Source organism: Argopecten irradians, chromosome 7 (assembly GCF_041381155.1).
Source record: "Argopecten irradians isolate NY chromosome 7, Ai_NY, whole genome shotgun sequence".
NCBI classification, from domain to species: domain Eukaryota; kingdom Metazoa; phylum Mollusca; class Bivalvia; order Pectinida; family Pectinidae; genus Argopecten; species Argopecten irradians.
In genome coordinates, this window is record NC_091140.1 from 8237092 (window position 1) to 8258845 (window position 21754).

A 21754-nucleotide genomic window follows, 5' to 3' on the forward strand; every position below is an offset into this window, starting at 1 on the left:
GACATGTTACACTGGACACAATCATCTCACCTGTTACCATATCTCCTTCCTAACTCTACAACATGGTGACATGTTACACTGGACACAATCATCTCACCTGTTACCATATCTCCTTCCTAACTCTACAGCATGGTGACATGTTACACTGGACACAATCATCTCACCTGTTACCATATCTCCTTCCTAACTCTACAACATGGTGACATGTTACACTGGACACAATCATCTCACCTGTTACCATATCTCCTTCCTAACTCTACAACATGGTGACATGTTACACTGGACACAATCATCTCACCTGTTACCATATCTCCTTCCTAACTCTACAGCATGGTGACATGTTACACTGGACACACAATCATCTCACCTGTTACCATATCTCCTTCCTAACTCTACACATGGTGACATGTTACACTGGACACAATCATCTCACCTGTTACCATATCTCCTTCCTAACTCTACACATGGTGACATGTTACACTGGACACAATCATCTCACCTGTTACCATATCTCCTTCCTAACTCTACACATGGTGACATGTTACACTGGACACAATCATCTCACCTGTTACCATATCTCCTTCCTAACTCTACAACATGGTGACATGTTACACTGGACACAATCATCTCACCTGTTACCATATCTCCTTCCTAACTCTACAGCATGGTGACATGTTACACTGGACACAATCATCTCACCTGTTACCATATCTCCTTCCTAACTCTACAGATGGTGACATGTTACACTGGACACAATCATCTCACCTGTTACCATATCTCCTTCCTAACTCTACACATGTTACACTGGACACAATCATCTCACCTTTACCATATCTCCTTCCTAACTCTACAGCATGGTGACATGTTACACTGGACACAATCATCTCACCTGTTACCATATCTCCTTCCTAACTCTACAGGATGGTGACATGTTACACTGGACACAATCATCTCACCTGTTACCATATCTCCTTCCTAACTCTACAGGATGGTGACATGTTACACTGGACACACATCAATCATCTCACCTGTTACCATATCTCCTTCCTAACTCTACAGCATGGTGACATGTTACACTGGACACAATCATCTCACCTGTTACCATATCTCCTTCCTAACTCTACAGCATGGTGACATGTTACACTGGACACAATCATCTCACCTGTTACCATATCTCCTTCCTAACTCTACAGCATGGTGACATGTTACACTGGACACAATCATCTCACCTGTTACCATATCTCCTTCCTAACTCTACAGCATGGTGACATGTTACACTGGACACAATCATCTCACCTGTTACCATATCTCCTTCCTAACTCTACAGGATGGTGACATGTTACACTGGACACAATCATCTCACCTGTTACCATATCTCCTTCCTAACTCTACAGCATGGTGACATGTTACACTGGACACAATCATCTCACCTGTTACCATATCTCCTTCCTAACTCTACAGCATGGTGACATGTTACACTGGACACAATCATCTCACCTGTTACCATATCTCCTTCCTAACTCTACAGCATGGTGACATGTTACACTGGACACAATCATCTCACCTGTTACCATATCTCCTTCCTAACTCTACAGCATGGGTGACATGTTACACTGGACACAATCATCTCACCTGTTACCATATCTCCTTCCTAACTCTACAGGATGGTGACATGTTACACTGGACACAATCATCTCACCTGTTACCATATCTCCTTCCTAACTCTACAACATGGTGACATGTTACACTGGACACAATCATCTCACCTGTTACCATATCTCCTTCCTAACTCTACAACATGGTGACATGTTACACTGGACACAATCATCTCACCTGTTACCATATCTCCTTCCTAACTCTACAGGATGGTGACATGTTACACTGGACACCACAATCATCTCACCTGTTACCATATCTCCTTCCTAACTCTACAACATGGTGACATGTTACACCGGACACCACAATCATCTCACCTGTTACCATATCTCCTTCCTAACTCTACAGCATGGTGACATGTTACACTGGACACAATCATCTCACCTGTTACCATATCTCCTTCCTAACTCTACAGCATGGTGACATGTTACACTGGACACAATCATCTCACCTGTTACCATATCTCCTTCCTAACTCTACAGCATGGTGACATGTTACACTGGACACAATCATCTCACCTGTTACCATATCTCCTTCCTAACTCTACAGCATGGTGACATGTTACACTGGACACAATCATCTCACCTGTTACCATATCTCCTTCCTAACTCTACAGCATGGTGACATGTTACACTGGACACAATCATCTCACCTGTTACCATATCTCCTTCCTAACTCTACAGGATGGTGACATGTTACACTGGACACAATCATCTCACCTGTTACCATATCTCCTTCCTAACTCTACAGCATGGTGACATGTTACACTGGACACAATCATCTCACCTGTTACCATATCTCCTTCCTAACTCTACAGGATGGTGACATGTTACACTGGACACAATCATCTCACCTGTTACCATATCTCCTTCCTAACTCTACAACATGGTGACATGTTACACTGGACACAATCATCTCACCTGTTACCATATCTCCTTCCTAACTCTACCATGGTGACATGTTACACTGGACACAATCATCTCACCTGTTACCATATCTCCTTCCTAACTCTACAGCATGGTGACATGTTACACTGGACACAATCATCTCACCTGTTACCATATCTCCTTCCTTACTCTACAGCATGGTGACATGTTACACTGGACACAATCATCTCACCTGTTACCATATCTCCTTCCTAACTCTACAGCATGGTGACATGTTACACTGGACACAATCATCTCACCTGTTACCATATCTCCTTCCTAACTCTACAGCATGGTGACATGTTACACTGGACACAATCATCTCACCTGTTACCATATCTCCTTCCTAACTCTACACATGGTGACATGTTACACTGGACACAATCATCTCACCTGTTACCATATCTCCTTCCTAACTCTACACATGGTGACATGTTACACTGGACACAATCATCTCACCTGTTACCATATCTCCTTCCTAACTCTACACATGGTGACATGTTACACTGGACACAATCATCTCACCTGTTACCATATCTCCTTCCTAACTCTACAGCATGGTGACATGTTACACTGGACACAATCATCTCACCTGTTACCATATCTCCTTCCTAACTCTACACACATGGTGACATGTTACACTGGACACAATCATCTCACCTGTTACCATATCTCCTTCCTAACTCTACAACATGGTGACATGTTACACTGGACACAATCATCTCACCTGTTACCATATCTCCTTCCTAACTCTACAGCATGGTGACATGTTACACTGGACACAATCATCTCACCTGTTACCATATCTCCTTCCTAACTCTACAGCATGGTGACATGTTACACTGGACACAATCATCTCACCTGTTACCATATCTCCTTCCTAACTCTACAACATGGTGACATGTTACACTGGACACAATCATCTCACCTGTTACCATATCTCCTTCCTAACTCTACAGCATGGTGACATGTTACACTGGACACAATCATCTCACCTGTTACCATATCTCCTTCCTAACTCTACAGCATGGTGACATGTTACACTGGACACAATCATCTCACCTGTTACCATATCTCCTTCCTAACTCTACAGGATGGTGACATGTTACACTGGACACAATCATCTCACCTGTTACCATATCTCCTTCCTAACTCTACAGCATGGTGACATGTTACACTGGACACAATCATCTCACCTGTTACCATATCTCCTTCCTAACTCTACAGCATGGTGACATGTTACACTGGACACAATCATCTCACCTGTTACCATATCTCCTTCCTAACTCTACAACATGGTGACATGTTACACTGGACACAATCATCTCACCTGTTACCATATCTCCTTCCTAACTCTACAGCATGGTGACATGTTACACTGGACACAATCATCTCACCTGTTACCATATCTCCTTCCTAACTCTACACATGGTGACATGTTACACTGGACACAATCATCTCACCTGTTACCATATCTCCTTCCTAACTCTACACATGGTGACATGTTACACTGGACACAATCATCTCACCTGTTACCATATCTCCTTCCTAACTCTACAACATGGTGACATGTTACACTGGACACAATCATCTCACCTGTTACCATATCTCCTTCCTAACTCTACAGCATGGTGACATGTTACACTGGACACACAATCATCTCACCTGTTACCATATCTCCTTCCTAACTCTACAGCATGGTGACATGTTACACTGGACACAATCATCTCACCTGTTACCATATCTCCTTCCTAACTCTACAACATGGTGACATGTTACACTGGACACCACAATCATCTCACCTGTTACCATATCTCCTTCCTAACTCTACAACATGGTGACATGTTACACTGGACACAATCATCTCACCTGTTACCATATCTCCTTCCTAACTCTACAACATGGTGACATGTTACACTGGACACAATCATCTCACCTGTTACCATATCTCCTTCCTAACTCTACAACATGGTGACATGTTACACTGGACACAATCATCTCACCTGTTACCATATCTCCTTCCTAACTCTACAACATGGTGACATGTTACACTGGACACCACAATCATCTCACCTGTTACCATATCTCCTTCCTAACTCTACAGCATGGTGACATGTTACACTGGACACAATCATCTCACCTGTTACCATATCTCCTTCCTAACTCTACAACATGGTGACATGTTACACTGGACACAATCATCTCACCTGTTACCATATCTCCTTCCTAACTCTACCATGGTGACAGTACACTGACACATCATCTCACCACCTTACCTATTCACTGTACTATCTCTTCCTAACTCTACAGCATGGTGACATGTTACACTGGACACAATCATCTCACCTGTTACCATATCTCCTTCCTAACTCTACACATGGTGACATGTTACACTGGACACAATCATCTCACCTGTTACCATATCTCCTTCCTAACTCTACAGCATGGTGACATGTTACACTGGACACAATCATCTCACCTGTTACCATATCTCCTTCCTAACTCTACAACATGGTGACATGTTACACTGGACACAATCATCTCACCTGTTACCATATCTCCTTCCTAACTCTACAGCATGGTGACAGGTTACACTGGACACAATCATCTCACCTGTTACCATATCTCCTTCCTAACTCTACAACATGGTGACAGGTTACACTGGACACAATCATCTCACCTGTTACCATATCTCCTTCCTAACTCTACAGCATGGTGACATGTTACACTGGACACAATCATCTCACCTGTTACCATATCTCCTTCCTAACTCTACATGGTGACATGTTACACTGGACACAATCATCTCACCTGTTACCATATCTCCTTCCTAACTCTACAGCATGGTGACAGGTTACACTGGACACAATCATCTCACCTGTTACCATATCTCCTTCCTAACTCTACAACATGGTGACATGTTACACTGGACACAATCATCTCACCTGTTACCATATCTCCTTCCTAACTCTACAGCATGGTGACATGTTACACTGGACACAATCATCTCACCTGTTACCATATCTCCTTCCTAACTCTACAGCATGGTGACATGTTACACTGGACACAATCATCTCACCTGTTACCATATCTCCTTCCTAACTCTACAACATGGTGACATGTTACACTGGACACAATCATCTCACCTGTTACCATATCTCCTTCCTAACTCTACAGCATGGTGACATGTTACACTGGACACAATCATCTCACCTGTTACCATATCTCCTTCCTAACTCTACAGCATGGTGACAGTTACACTGGACACAATCACTTCATTTATCTCCTCCATCTCTCATTGATGTTACCACTGTTACCTCTCCTCCAACTCTACAGCATGGTGACATGTTACACTGGACACAATCATCTCACCTGTTACCATATCTCCTTCCTAACTCTACAGATGGTGACATGTTACACTGGACACAATCATCTCACCTGTTACCATATCTCCTTCCTAACTCTACACATGGTGACATGTTACACTGGACACAATCATCTCACCTGTTACCATATCTCCTTCCTAACTCTACAGCATGGTGACATGTTACACTGGACACAATCATCTCACCTGTTACCATATCTCCTTCCTAACTCTACAATGGTGACATGTTACACTGGCACAATCATCTCACCTGTTACCATATCTCCTTCCTAACTCTACACATGGTGACATGTTACACTGGACACAATCATCTCACCTGTTACCATATCTCCTTCCTAACTCTACAGCATGGTGACATGTTACACTGGACACAATCATCTCACCTGTTACCATATCTCCTTCCTAACTCTACAACATGGTGACATGTTACACTGGACACAATCATCTCACCTGTTACCATATCTCCTTCCTAACTCTACAGCATGGTGACATGTTACACTGGACACAATCATCTCACCTGTTACCATATCTCCTTCCTAACTCTACAGCATGGTGACATGTTACACTGGACACAATCATCTCACCTGTTACCATATCTCCTTCCTAACTCTACAGCATGGTGACATGTTACACTGGACACAATCATCTCACCTGTTACCATATCTCCTTCCTAACTCTACAACATGGTGACATGTTACACTGGACACAATCATCTCACCTGTTACCATATCTCCTTCCTAACTCTACAGCATGGTGACATGTTACACTGGACACAATCATCTCACCTGTTACCATATCTCCTTCCTAACTCTACAGCATGGTGACAGGTTACACTGGACACAATCATCTCACCTGTTACCATATCTCCTTCCTAACTCTACAGCATGGTGACATGTTACACTGGACACAATCATCTCACCTGTTACCATATCTCCTTCCTAACTCTACAGGATGGTGACATGTTACACTGGACACAATCATCTCACCTGTTACCATATCTCCTTCCTAACTCTACAGCATGGTGACATGTTACACTGGACACAATCATCTCACCTGTTACCATATCTCCTTCCTAACTCTACAGCATGGTGACATGTTACACTGGACACAATCATCTCACCTGTTACCATATCTCCTTCCTAACTCTACAGCATGGTGACATGTTACACTGGACACAATCATCTCACCTGTTACCATATCTCCTTCCTAACTCTACAACATGGTGACATGTTACACTGGACACAATCATCTCACCTGTTACCATATCTCCTTCCTAACTCTACAACATGGTGACATGTTACACTGGACACCACAATCATCTCACCTGTTACCATATCTCCTTCCTAACTCTACAACATGGTGACATGTTACACTGGACACACAATCATCTCACCTGTTACCATATCTCCTTCCTAACTCTACAACATGGTGACATGTTACACTGGACACAATCATCTCACCTGTTACCATATCTCCTTCCTAACTCTACAACATGGTGACATGTTACACTGGACACAATCATCTCACCTGTTACCATATCTCCTTCCTAACTCTACAGCATGGTGACATGTTACACTGGACACAATCATCTCACCTGTTACCATATCTCCTTCCTAACTCTACAGGATGGTGACAGGTTACACTGGACACAATCATCTCACCTGTTACCATATCTCCTTCCTAACTCTACAACATGGTGACATGTTACACTGGACACCACAATCATCTCACCTGTTACCATATCTCCTTCCTAACTCTACAGCATGGTGACAGGTTACACTGGACACAATCATCTCACCTGTTACCATATCTCCTTCCTAACTCTACAGCATGGTGACATGTTACACTGGACACAATCATCTCACCTGTTACCATATCTCCTTCCTAACTCTACAGGATGGTGACATGTTACACTGGACACAATCATCTCACCTGTTACCATATCTCCTTCCTAACTCTACAGCATGGTGACATGTTACACTGGACACAATCAATCTCACCTGTTCCTATCTCCTTCCTAACTCTACAGCATGGTGACATGTTACACTGGACACAATCATCTCACCTGTTACCATATCTCCTTCCTAACTCTACAGCATGGTGACATGTTACACTGGACACAATCATCTCACCTGTTACCATATCTCCTTCCTAACTCTACAACATGGTGACATGTTACACTGGACACCACAATCATCTCACCTGTTACCATATCTCCTTCCTAACTCTACAGGATGGTGACATGTTACACTGGACACAATCATCTCACCTGTTACCATATCTCCTTCCTAACTCTACAACATGGTGACATGTTACACTGGACACAATCATCTCACCTGTACCATATCTCCTTCCTAACTCTACACATGGTGACATGTTACACTGGACACAATCATCTCACCTGTTACCATATCTCCTTCCTAACTCTACACATGGTGACATGTTACACTGGACACAATCATCTCACCTGTTACCATATCTCCTTCCTAACTCTACAGCATGGTGACATGTTACACTGGACACAATCATCTCACCTGTTACCATATCTCCTTCCTAACTCTACAGCATGGTGACATGTTACACTGGACACAATCATCTCACCTGTTACCATATCTCCTTCCTAACTCTACAGGATGGTGACATGTTACACTGGACACAATCATCTCACCTGTTACCATATCTCCTTCCTAACTCTACAGCATGGTGACATGTTACACTGGACACAATCATCTCACCTGTTACCATATCTCCTTCCTAACTCTACAACATGGTGACATGTTACACTGGACACAATCATCTCACCTGTTACCATATCTCCTTCCTAACTCTACAACATGGTGACATGTTACACTGGACACAATCATCTCACCTGTTACCATATCTCCTTCCTAACTCTACAGCATGGTGACATGTTACACTGGACACAATCATCTCACCTGTTACCATATCTCCTTCCTAACTCTACAACATGGTGACATGTTACACTGGACACAATCATCTCACCTGTTACCATATCTCCTTCCTAACTCTACAACATGGTGACATGTTACACTGGACACAATCATCTCACCTGTTACCATATCTCCTTCCTAACTCTACAGGATGGTGACATGTTACACTGGACACAATCATCTCACCTGTTACCATATCTCCTTCCTAACTCTACAGATGGTGACATGTTACACTGGACACAATCATCTCACCTGTTACCATATCTCCTTCCTAACTCTACAACATGGTGACATGTTACACTGGACACAATCATCTCACCTGTTACCATATCTCCTTCCTAACTCTACAACATGGTGACATGTTACACTGGACACAATCATCTCACCTGTTACCATATCTCCTTCCTAACTCTACAGCATGGTGACATGTTACACTGGACACAATCATCTCACCTGTTACCATATCTCCTTCCTAACTCTACACACATGGTGACATGTTACACTGGACACAATCATCTCACCTGTTACCATATCTCCTTCCTAACTCTACACATGGTGACATGTTACACTGGACACAATCATCTCACCTGTTACCATATCTCCTTCCTAACTCTACACATGGTGACATGTTACACTGGACACAATCATCTCACCTGTTACCATATCTCCTTCCTAACTCTACACATGGTGACATGTTACACTGGACACAATCATCACCTGTTACTATCTCTTCCTAACTTACAATGGTGACAGTTTACACAATCATCTCCTGTTACCTATCTCCTTCCTAACTCTACACATGGTGACATGTTACACTGGACACAATCATCTCACCTGTTACCATATCTTCCTCTCTAACTCTACAGCATGGTGACATGTTACACTGGACACAATCATCTCACCTGTTACCATATCTCCTTCCTAACTCTACAACATGGTGACATGTTACACTGGACACAATCATCTCACCTGTTACCATATCTCCTTCCTAACTCTACAGCATGGTGACATGTTACACTGGACACAATCATCTCACCTGTTACCATATCTCCTTCCTAACTCTACAGCATGGTGACATGTTACACTGGACACAATCATCTCACCTGTTACCATATCTCCTTCCTAACTCTACAGCATGGTGACATGTTACACTGGACACAATCATCTCACCTGTTACCATATCTCCTTCCTAACTCTACAACATGGTGACATGTTACACTGGACACAATCATCTCACCTGTTACCATATCTCCTTCCTAACTCTACAGCATGGTGACATGTTACACTGGACACAATCATCTCACCTGTTACCATATCTCCTTCCTAACTCTACAGGATGGTGACATGTTACACTGGACACAATCATCTCACCTGTTACCATATCTCCTTCCTAACTCTACAACATGGTGACATGTTACACTGGACACCACAATCATCTCACCTGTTACCATATCTCCTTCCTAACTCTACAACATGGTGACATGTTACACTGGACACAATCATCTCACCTGTTACCATATCTCCTTCCTAACTCTACAGGATGGTGACATGTTACACTGGACACAATCATCTCACCTGTTACCATATCTCCTTCCTAACTCTACAACATGGTGACATGTTACACTGGACACCACAATCATCTCACCTGTTACCATATCTCCTTCCTAACTCTACAACATGGTGACATGTTACACTGGACACAATCATCTCACCTGTTACCATATCTCCTTCCTAACTCTACAACATGGTGACATGTTACACTGGACACAATCATCTCACCTGTTACCATATCTCCTTCCTAACTCTACAACATGGTGACATGTTACACTGGACACAATCATCTCACCTGTTACCATATCTCCTTCCTAACTCTACAGCATGGTGACATGTTACACTGGACACAATCTCAATCTCACCTGTTACCACATCTCCTTCCTAACTCTACAACATGGTGACATGTTACACTGGACACAATCATCTCACCTGTTACCATATCTCCTTCCTAACTCTACAGCATGGTGACATGTTACACTGGACACAATCATCTCACCTGTTACCATATCTCCTTCCTAATCTACAGGATGGTGACATGTTACACTGGACACAATCATCTCACCTGTTACCATATCTCCTTCCTAACTCTACAGGATGGTGACATGTTACACTGGACACAATCATCTCACCTGTTACCATATCTCCTTCCTAACTCTACAACATGGTGACATGTTACACTGGACACCACAATCATCTCACCTGTTACCATATCTCCTTCCTAACTCTACAGCATGGTGACATGTTACACTGGACACAATCATCTCACCTGTTACCATATCTCCTTCCTAACTCTACAACATGGTGACATGTTACACTGGACACAATCATCTCACCTGTTACCATATCTCCTTCCTAACTCTACAACATGGTGACATGTTACACTGGACACAATCATCTCACCTGTTACCATATCTCCTTCCTAACTCTACAGCATGGTGACATGTACACTGGACACAATCATCTCACCTGTTACCATATCTCCTTCCTAACTCTACACATGGTGACATGTACACTGGACACAATCATCTCACCTGTTACCATATCTCCTTCCTAACTCTACAGCATGGTGACATGTTACACTGGACACAATCATCTCACCTGTTACCATATCTCCCTCCTAACTCTACACATGGTGACATGTTACACTGGACACAATCATCTCACCTGTTACCATATCTCCTTCCTAACTCTACAGCATGGTGACATGTTACACTGGACACAATCATCTCACCTGTTACCATATCTCCTTCCTAACTCTACAGCATGGTGACATGTTACACTGGACACAATCATCTCACCTGTTACCATATCTCCTTCCTAACTCTACAACATGGTGACATGTTACACTGGACACAATCATCTCACCTGTTACCATATCTCCTTCCTAACTCTACAGCATGGTGACATGTTACACTGGACACAATCATCACACCTGTTACCATATCTCCTTCCTAACTCTACAACATGGTGACATGTTACACTGGACACAATCATCTCACCTGTTACCATATCTCCTTCCTAACTCTACAACATGGTGACATGTTACACTGGACACACAATCATCTCACCTGTTACCATATCTCCTTCCTAACTCATGGTGACATGTTACATGGACACAATCATCCACCTGTTACCATATCTCCTTCCTAACTCTACAGCATGGTGACATGTTACACTGGACACAATCATCTCACCTGTTACCATATCTCCTTCCTAACTCTACAGCATGGTGACATGTTACACTGGACACAATCATCTCACCTGTTACCATATCTCCTTCCTAACTCTACAACATGGTGACATGTTACACTGGACACAATCATCTCACCTGTTACCATATCTCCTTCCTAACTCTACAGGATGGTGACATGTTACACTGGACACAATCATCTCACCTGTTACCATATCTCCTTCCTAACTCTACAACATGGTGACATTTTCCACTGGACTCCACAATCATCACACCCTAACGGTATCTGTGTGCGTCATTGACAAGCATCAGTCAATGTCAATTGCATACTTAAATTCTATTATTATGCATTACACAATATCATCTGTTTTCAATGTTCAGGCTGAACATTCCATGCACTAAAGCAGCATTTGTTTAGTTTTGTGTCACATCCAAATACCTTGTGTATTAGCTTTGTTTTTTAAACTTTTATCATGGAATCAAAATGCACCAACAATCATTTCAAGTCTTTCCATATCTATAAAATGAACAAGCAACAACCCTTTTTTTACTTAATTTATTGCTAATAAAGCCATAGATAAGAGGATAAATGGATTATGTTAAATCGTCAACTTCTTCAAAATACAGGCATGTATCTACTATTTGATAAATGATGCTTGAATTATATACTACAGGTTTATTTCATCTCAATTTTACCAATAACAATGCGAGGCTTATTTGTTTATTTTGTTACTTGATATTAAAGAAATTTTACAATGAATTTCATGCATAGAACTAATTATCTCCATTCATATTTAAATGAATGTTCTTATATTTAAACGATTTATGTCGACATGAAACACTATTTTAGGAGGTATTAAACACAATTCTTATCTGTACTTTGTAAAGAGTTTCTCGATACCTGACATTTATAATTTTACGTTCAATTCCGCTTTACATCTAAAAAAAAATAATAATGATATCTGGGATGTTTTGCACAGAATCCTTCGCAAAGAACACTTCTTGTGAATGCAGCTATCCGTGTGAAACCACGTCATATTCCATCGAACTGTCCCAGGGTAACTTCCCGATCCCCGGATATCTGGAAGCCGCTTTTCCTAATCTGGATGTCTCTTATGGATACATGAAGTAGGTAAAAGTTGAAGAATGGACATAATTTGGTCACGTTTGGTATCTATCTTAATCCAAAGGTGGTATAATCAGATGACTGTCTTACCTTTTATCGGTTTTTGCTATAAACGGTTTTATTCGAAGGCTAAAATCTTTTATTTTCAAATAAAAGGACATGTGTTAGTTTTTAACGAAATTAAATGTCCCTATCCATAAATAAAGACCCGATAAAGATTATGCGGCACGTCTCGTGTTGAAATTCCGATCATACAAAACCTCATCCCTGATAAAAATTACAAACTTGATGATATCCATTGAACATATCATTTTATATAATATGGTAGGAAACTCAAATGACGTTAAACGATTTCAAAAGTTAAACTTGTAGGTTACCGAGCTTCACAAAGACATGTTAAACTGTGTAACCTAATTCAGTTCTTATATCTATGCAAATAAAGTAAACAAATATGATAGTGTTTAGTTCTTCTATACTGTGGTCAAATATGAATGTAGGTTGACAATAAAGGTTGTTTAAACAAACTCTTTTAGACAACCTGTCTAACTTTTCTTATCAAGTTTCAAAAATCGCAATAGAACTGATCTCTTTTATCAATCAACCATGTCTAGGGATTAAAATAATGTACGTTTTGCATTGTAGAGAGAATGGCCTGATGCTGGAAGTGTTTCTGGATAGTACAATGTATTTTAGGAGAGAGCAGATTCTACAATTCACGGCCTCGGACCTCGTCGGTAAGTGGTCAACAGATACTACAGTTTACAACCTCGGACCTCGCCGGTAAGTGGTCCTCAGATACTACAGTTTACAACCTCGGACCTCGTCGGTAAGTGGTCCTCAGATACTACAGTTCACAACCTCGGATCCAGTCGGTAAGTGGTCCGCAGATACTACAGTTCACAACCTCGGATCCTTACAGTAAGTGGTTCACAGATACTACAATTCACAGCCTCGGACCTCGCCGGTAAGTGGTCCTCAGATACTACAGTTCACAACCTCGGATCCAGTCGGTAAGTGGTCCACAGATACTATAGTTCACACCTTCGGATCACGTCAGTAAGTGGTTCACAGATACTGTAGTTCACACCTTCGGATCCCGTCAGTAAGTGGTTCTCAGATACTACAGTTCACAACCTCGGATCTCGTCGGTAAGTGGTCTTCAGATACTACAGTTCACAACCTCGGATCTCGTCGGTAAGTGGTCCACAGATACTATAATTCACAACCTCGGATCACGTCGGTAAGTGGTCCACTGATACTACAATTCGCAACCTCGGATCTCGTCGGTACGTTGTTCTTAGATACTCCAATTTACGGGTTTTATTCAGTTAATAATTTTTATATAGTCACTTTATCTAACCGCTTCGGATTTCTTTAAAAAGTAAATCTCATACAGACATTACAGTCATCTACCAGAAATCTCGCTAGTAATTGATTCCTGTAGACACTGTTAGCATAATATGCCTCTCGCTGTAAGCTAACTGGACACAATCAGATAGACTATATGTAGGACATCACATTGGTTTATTAGTAGATCAATGCAATCAGAGATTCAGATAGTAATTTGATTACATTATCTATGTCTCTGATGTTATGCACAATATATGTTCTATTTTGTGTATTGCAGCATCCATCGGAGGATACATGGGGCTATTCATCGGCGCAAGTTTTGGTACCTTAATGGAACTTATAGAATTTTTCTTTGATTTGATGTTCAAATTGATAAGAAAGATTACGACAGAGAACCGGCGCGGTATGCAATGATGCAGTACATCAAATTGTACCCAACTTTCCGATAACAGCAGGAAATCCCGATGCGTTTCTTTATTGGCAATGGATGACCGAAACTTTAGTTTTATAACTATCATTTGAACCATAGGTGAAAGTTTCTTTCTATAAATAAAGGTTTTACAGGAAGTATGTTCCTAAGAACAGTTCCTAGGATACTGTGTACCTGCTAAATATAGGTTCCCTAACAAGTGGCTGTTGTTTATCATGTTTATCAAACTCGAGTTAGTTAATTTTCAAATTTTGAAAGAACACGAGCTTTAGCGAGCGTCTTTTCAAAATTGAATATTAACTAACGAGAGTTTAAATAAACATTATAAATAACAGTCACGCTTTGGGAAACTTATCTATCCAATAACTTTAGTTTTATATTTCAACCGTGGTGGCCATTTTCTCGTCTTCATTCAAGGAAACCTACCAACATACATTGTGTAGTGATATCTTTCCGCCATAAAATATAGTGCCTAAATAGAGAGCCAATATTTCATTGTTTGAGACTTTGAAGAAGCAACTACCTGCTAAATAGTGAGTACAGTGCTATTTAAAAGAAAATGCGCTATGAAAAGTAGCCCGAAGTTGAGAGCCATTCCGAATCAAGAGATCTTGAAATTGACCAATCAGAGGCGCCGTAGATGTTTACACACTGGTATGTGTAAACATAAATGATTACCAACTGCTATGTTATTTATCACATGGTTTTTCCATTGTGAAACAAGCATATTTATGGGATTAATGTTGTTTTCCGATAAAGGAACATGTAAATAGACAATGTGCCATGTGGCTTCGATGAGTGTCGTTTTCATATTCTAAAATTTTGAAACTATAAATCAATCAATGAAGTATCGCTATTTCCTGTGATAGAGCGATGTTAATGTACAGATTTTACATAATTAGTAGAATGGTAGTCAGTTGTAATATGATAAAGTACTGTGTTTATTTATTACTAATATGTGCCTCTTAAGTCACCTACACATGCTTTGTCGGTGCTACATATCAGAAACAAAACATGTTGCTAGATGTTGATTGTTTCTATTTTAAATTCACAACCGAATTGGTCATTAAATCCTATATTGGTTCAGACAATTAAACACCAGTTTATTAAAAGGAAATGTATTTGATAACAATTATCACGCCAGATAAACGTTATTGTAAAGGTGGCAATGTAAACAGATGGGAGATTTGGCTAATTACGTGTAAATCGCTTGATTTTTCGCGAAAATTCCCCCCCGAGCGTAATATATTGTACATTGTAATTATATATTGTATTTAAAGCTTTTCTTGTTGTGTTGTTAATGTTCGTTTTCATAAAGACATCACAATGAATGGAGTATTCGACAGACCCAGTAGAAATAAATTCTGGTCATATTATAATACCGACATGTAAACAAGAGATCCCAGAGGGATCTTGGCGCCCACCATAGAATGATCTATGTCTGACAATGGAAAGAAGGATCTTTCCCTGCTTTTCAAACTTTTTCAAATATACAACATATGACATTTAAGACAAATCGCTTTATTGCTTTCTGAGAATCAGCGGTGAAATCCAAGATGGCGACAGGTTGGCCATCGTGTTGACCAATCAGTCCCAAAGGTACTATGCACAACTAAAGTCCAAGGGGAAACTACACATGAAATATGAGAGATATCCCTTCAGTAATTGCAGACAAATAGCAATAACTATCAAAATCCAAGATGGCTGCCTGGTGGCCATCTTGTTGACCGATCAATTCAAAAATGCAATATGCACAACTGGGGTCCTAGGGGAACATATATATCACATTTGAGAAAGATCCCTTCTGTACTTTCTGAGAAATAGCGGTAACAAACTTTAACTATCAAAATCCAAGACGGACGCCAGTAGGTCGGCCATCTTGTTCAGCGATCAGTCTAAAAATGCAATATGCACAACTAGGGTCCTAGGAGAACCTACATATGGAATTTGAGAAAGATCCCTTCTGTACTTTCTGAGAAATAGCGGTAACAAACTTTAACTATCAAAATCCAAGATGGCCGCCGGTCGGCCATCTTGTTGAGCGATCGGTCCCAAAATGCAATATGCACAACTAGGGTCCTAGGGGAACCTACATATGAAATTTGAGAAAGATCCCTTCAGTACTTTCTGAGAAATAGCGGTAACAAACTTTAACTATCAAAATCCAAGATGGCCGCCGGTCGGCCATCTTGTTGAGCGATCGGTCCCAAAATGCAATATGCACAACTAGGGTCCTAGGAGAACCTACATATGAAATTTGAGAAATATCCCTTCTGCACTTTCTGAGAAATAGCGGTAACAAACTTTAACTATCAAAATCCAAGATGGCCGCCAGTCGGCCATCTTGTTGAGCGATCGGTCCCAAAATGCAATATGCACAACTAGGGTCCTAGGGGAACCTACATATGAAATTTGAGAAAGATCCCTTCAGTACTTTCTGAGAAATAGCGGTAACAAACTTTAACTATCAAAATCCAAGATGGCCGCCAGTCGGCCGAATTGATGAGCGATCGGTCCCAAAATGCAATATGCACAACTAGGGTCCTAGGGGAACCTACATATGAAATTTGAGAAAGATCCCTTCAGTACTTTCTGAGAAATAGCGGTAACAAGAATTGTTAACGGACGGACGACGGACCACGGACGAAAGGCGATTTGAATAGCCCACCATCTGATGATGGTGGGCTAAAAATTAACGTGGACGAAGACATTGGGTATCAGGATTATATTATAAAACATAATGTTAGATACTCATGATTTATTTTCATTTTTCAAGGTTTCATATAACTTATTATCTGTTTGTAACAATCAAAACAAAGTAATGATAATTAGCGTTCGTATAATGACCTGTAAACTGGTAAAGGGGAGGTAACTGATAGTTGTTTGTCATAAATAGTACATTCACACCACTCCGTCACTCTGTTTCAGTTATGTTTATGTTCTGATCAGCTATCTATTTATTTCTGAAAAAAAATAATCGAAAGGGCATTGTGTTAGGGGTTAGATAGGGTTTATAAGATATATTGATAGGCCTAATATAAATGTTGATGTCTGGATTTGTTTTACTCTCGCACTCATATAAAAGGTATAATTGATTTTTCACATATAAACGTTCTTGGAGAATGTTGTCATTAATAAAATAAATTCTGAAATTTTTCCTCTAAAGTTGTTATTAGTTCTTGTTTGGTTTGGTTTTTTATTTATTGTGGATGGGGTAAATTTGCAAATTTTGCTTTGCATTTCATTTCATATCAGTAGCGACCAACGAATACACATGGATGTGTAAATGATCGACTAGTGTTTGAATGAAGTAATTGTAAACACAAACGGATCAGTCAATATTTATTTTAACATGAATAGTCAAATAAATTTTTTTCATGATTTAGAAGAATTTCTGTAGTAAATAATGCAACGATAGGACTAAATGGAAGTCAAGATAGGCGATAATAATCTGGAAACTTTTGATTAAAAAAATCAAAACGTACGCCAGAGCGTAACAGCCAATGTAAATACTGGAAAATACCATACATTGGGCTTAATAGCAACATATAGGTACTGTGCAGTGGCAATGTAACTAGTTCACCTTTGAAACGTAGATTAATATTCATGTAATTAATATCGATTCTATCATAACTGCCAAATCTATCGATAACGATACATAATAAGTTTTAAGAAAAGTATTTAATATTACATAAAAAATATTGTGTACCTTAAGTAAACAGATTACGAGTTACAATCGATGACACAAACGATTCCCTACACCATTGTCTCACCTTTATGTTGAGTTCCTGTAACGTTGATGTATTTATAGACCCTGCTGAAAAGGACCAGTCTGATCACGTATTGTCATGATAAATACAGGTAAAACAAAAAAATGCATATAATGACAAATGAATAGGTTTTAAAAGTCGAATGAAGGTTAATACATGACCCGTTCTCGGAAGAGTTCGGGACGACGTTACGTAGTTTCGGTAGTCACATGATTTTCTCAGCAACGACATTACAATGTCGGCTAACTTCGGCTTGTTTGAAAAGTGGGACCCACTTAGCTATGTTCAATATTCATTTGTTTGTTTATCAAAAGTTTCCAGATTATAAGCGCCCATCTTGACTTCGATTTAGTCCTATCATTGCATGATTTACAAAAGAAATTCTTCTAAATCATGAAAAAAATCAGACAGATACGGATATTGGGACTTTATGGATTTGCAATACAACATGCGTCTTATGTGGTATTGAACGATACTTTTTCATTTTAATTACAGCTCGACCTTGTATTTGTGAACGCATGGTATGGGATCTGATGTTGACATCAACAAAACTAAAAAGAAAAGGTTTTAATGAATATATTTAGACCTCACATAGTCTAATACACAGTTTGGAGAAATCGTGTGGACAAAACTCATACGAAAGAAGGAGGAGATGGATACACTGCATATACTAATCATAAAAACAAATCTTCAAGATATCTTCAAAATTAAAACTTTCTTCGTTTTGGAATCAGAGAACGTTTTCCTTTTAAAATAACAAACTAGAAAAATAAGTAAAAGATTGCCTTCATCATTACGATGCTAAGGCCAAAAAATATGTCTGTTTAGGTTTACATTGGCAAAAAAAAATAGGGTCGGCTGGTCAGAGGATTTTTTTTTTTTTTTTTAGTGTCTTTCACTCTAAACTGATGGCCGGTGTAACGTTGAAAATGGACCCCCGTTGAAAACTGACCTCGGGTCATTTTTCAACGTTGACAAATGACCCCGAAAACCGTTGAAAACTGGACTTTCAGCGCACTTTTAACACCGACCCGTTGAAGATAGACCCCGTTGAAAAGTGACCCCATAAGAACTCGTTTTTACACAACAACACAACACGACACCACAACACCACGAAACCACACAGCATCACACAGCACAGCAACACACCAGCAACACACCAAAAACACAACAACACTACACAACACAACACCACACAACAACACATCACACCACACAACAAAATAACACAACATCACACAACATAACATCACACAACATAACATCACACAACACAACAACACATCACACTAAACACAACATCACACAACACAAGACAACATTACACAACAACACGACACATCATCACAACAAAACATCACACAACACAACAACACACAACACAACCACACCACAACACACAACCACGCAACAACAATACAACAACATCCAACAACAACACAACACTCAAAAACACTTAACAACACTACATCACACAACACTACATCACACAACACAACATAACACAACAGCACATCACACAACATAACACAAATACACATCACACAACAACAACACACAACAAGTACGAAAGACAGGAATTCGTAAAGACTCGGATTATCATGGTGAAAGGCAAACGCGGCACGGGATGTGACTGAAAATTAGAAAAGCAGAAGGCTATTTGTGTGTAGACATACTTCCACCGACTAGTTAAAATTATATGTGCCGTATTTTTCATAGTCACAAATCAAGAAGAGCTTTTAATATGTTATTCCACTACAAAAGTTACCAAGATTTTGAGAATTACAATACTTTCAATGTATAGGTTTTAATTTTACAAGTACAAAAGAGAGCTAAAAATGATTTTTGGCAGTACTGCAAAAATCATTATATTTACATCTTTAGTGTAGTGAAAAGAGTTCATACGGTCAGACCATGAAGCCATATTGTTGTCCACAATTTCATTGCACATTTTTACAGTATTATTAGTAATTGTAAAGTGATTTCTGAAGGTATGTTTCCATCTAAACGTGTATAAGGCATAAAAAACAAGAATTTCATATTGCATAACCTATGTATTCTAACTAACGTTTATAAGGCATTATATATGTTTGTCTGTCCATTTGAATGATTTTCACAGCTTTATTCATTCAAACTTATGGTTTTAAATAGATAATTGAAGAAAAAATAACATGTCCAAATTTTCGGCCAGTTACGGCACATATAACTTTAAGAATAACCACTCACACGTTCTAAGTAAAACCCTCTATAACAAACATAAATATGCGTTGGTGTCTCTCATCTCTCCCTTATCTCTTTAGCTATATCCTAATTTGTAACCTTTGTTTTGTTTTGATATATAAAGTAAACATATATAGACATATTTTAGCTATCACGTGACAAAATATCATTGTTATTATATATTTATTTGTTCGGAAAGGACGTCAATAAGTTGTAATAACTTTTGTCCAATCCATTTGTGTTTTGTTACAATAAAATTGATTTAAACTAAACACACAACACCACAAAAACACAACACACCTCACAACCAAACACAACATAACAACAAAAATCACACAACAACACATAACACAACACACAACACAACCACAACACACAACCACGCAACAATAATACAACACCACCCAAAAACAACACAATAACTCACAACAACACCACACACGACAACATCACACAACATAACACAACACAAAATCATACAACAAAACAGCACACAACAACACAACAACCCACAACACAACCATACCACAACACACGACACAACAACAATACAACACCACCTAACAACACAACAATACACAACAACACAACACCCGACAACAACACAACATCAAACAACATAACGCAACAACACATCACACAAACACGGAACAACAACACAACACAACACAATACACAGCCACACAGCACACAACA

At 39.8% G+C, this 21754-nt stretch overlaps 1 protein-coding gene across 1 annotated transcript in view; it reads left to right on the plus strand.

Annotated features, from left to right (window-relative positions):
- Positions 1-21754, plus strand: part of LOC138326858 (acid-sensing ion channel 3-like) — a 32715-nt gene that overhangs the window by 7636 nt on the left and 3325 nt on the right. The window contains exons 5-6 of the mRNA XM_069272847.1: positions 13143-13290; positions 13931-14068. Of these exons, the coding sequence (XP_069128948.1) occupies positions 13143-13290; positions 13931-14068 (286 nt within the window). The remainder of the gene's footprint in view (positions 1-13142; positions 13291-13930; positions 14069-21754) is intronic.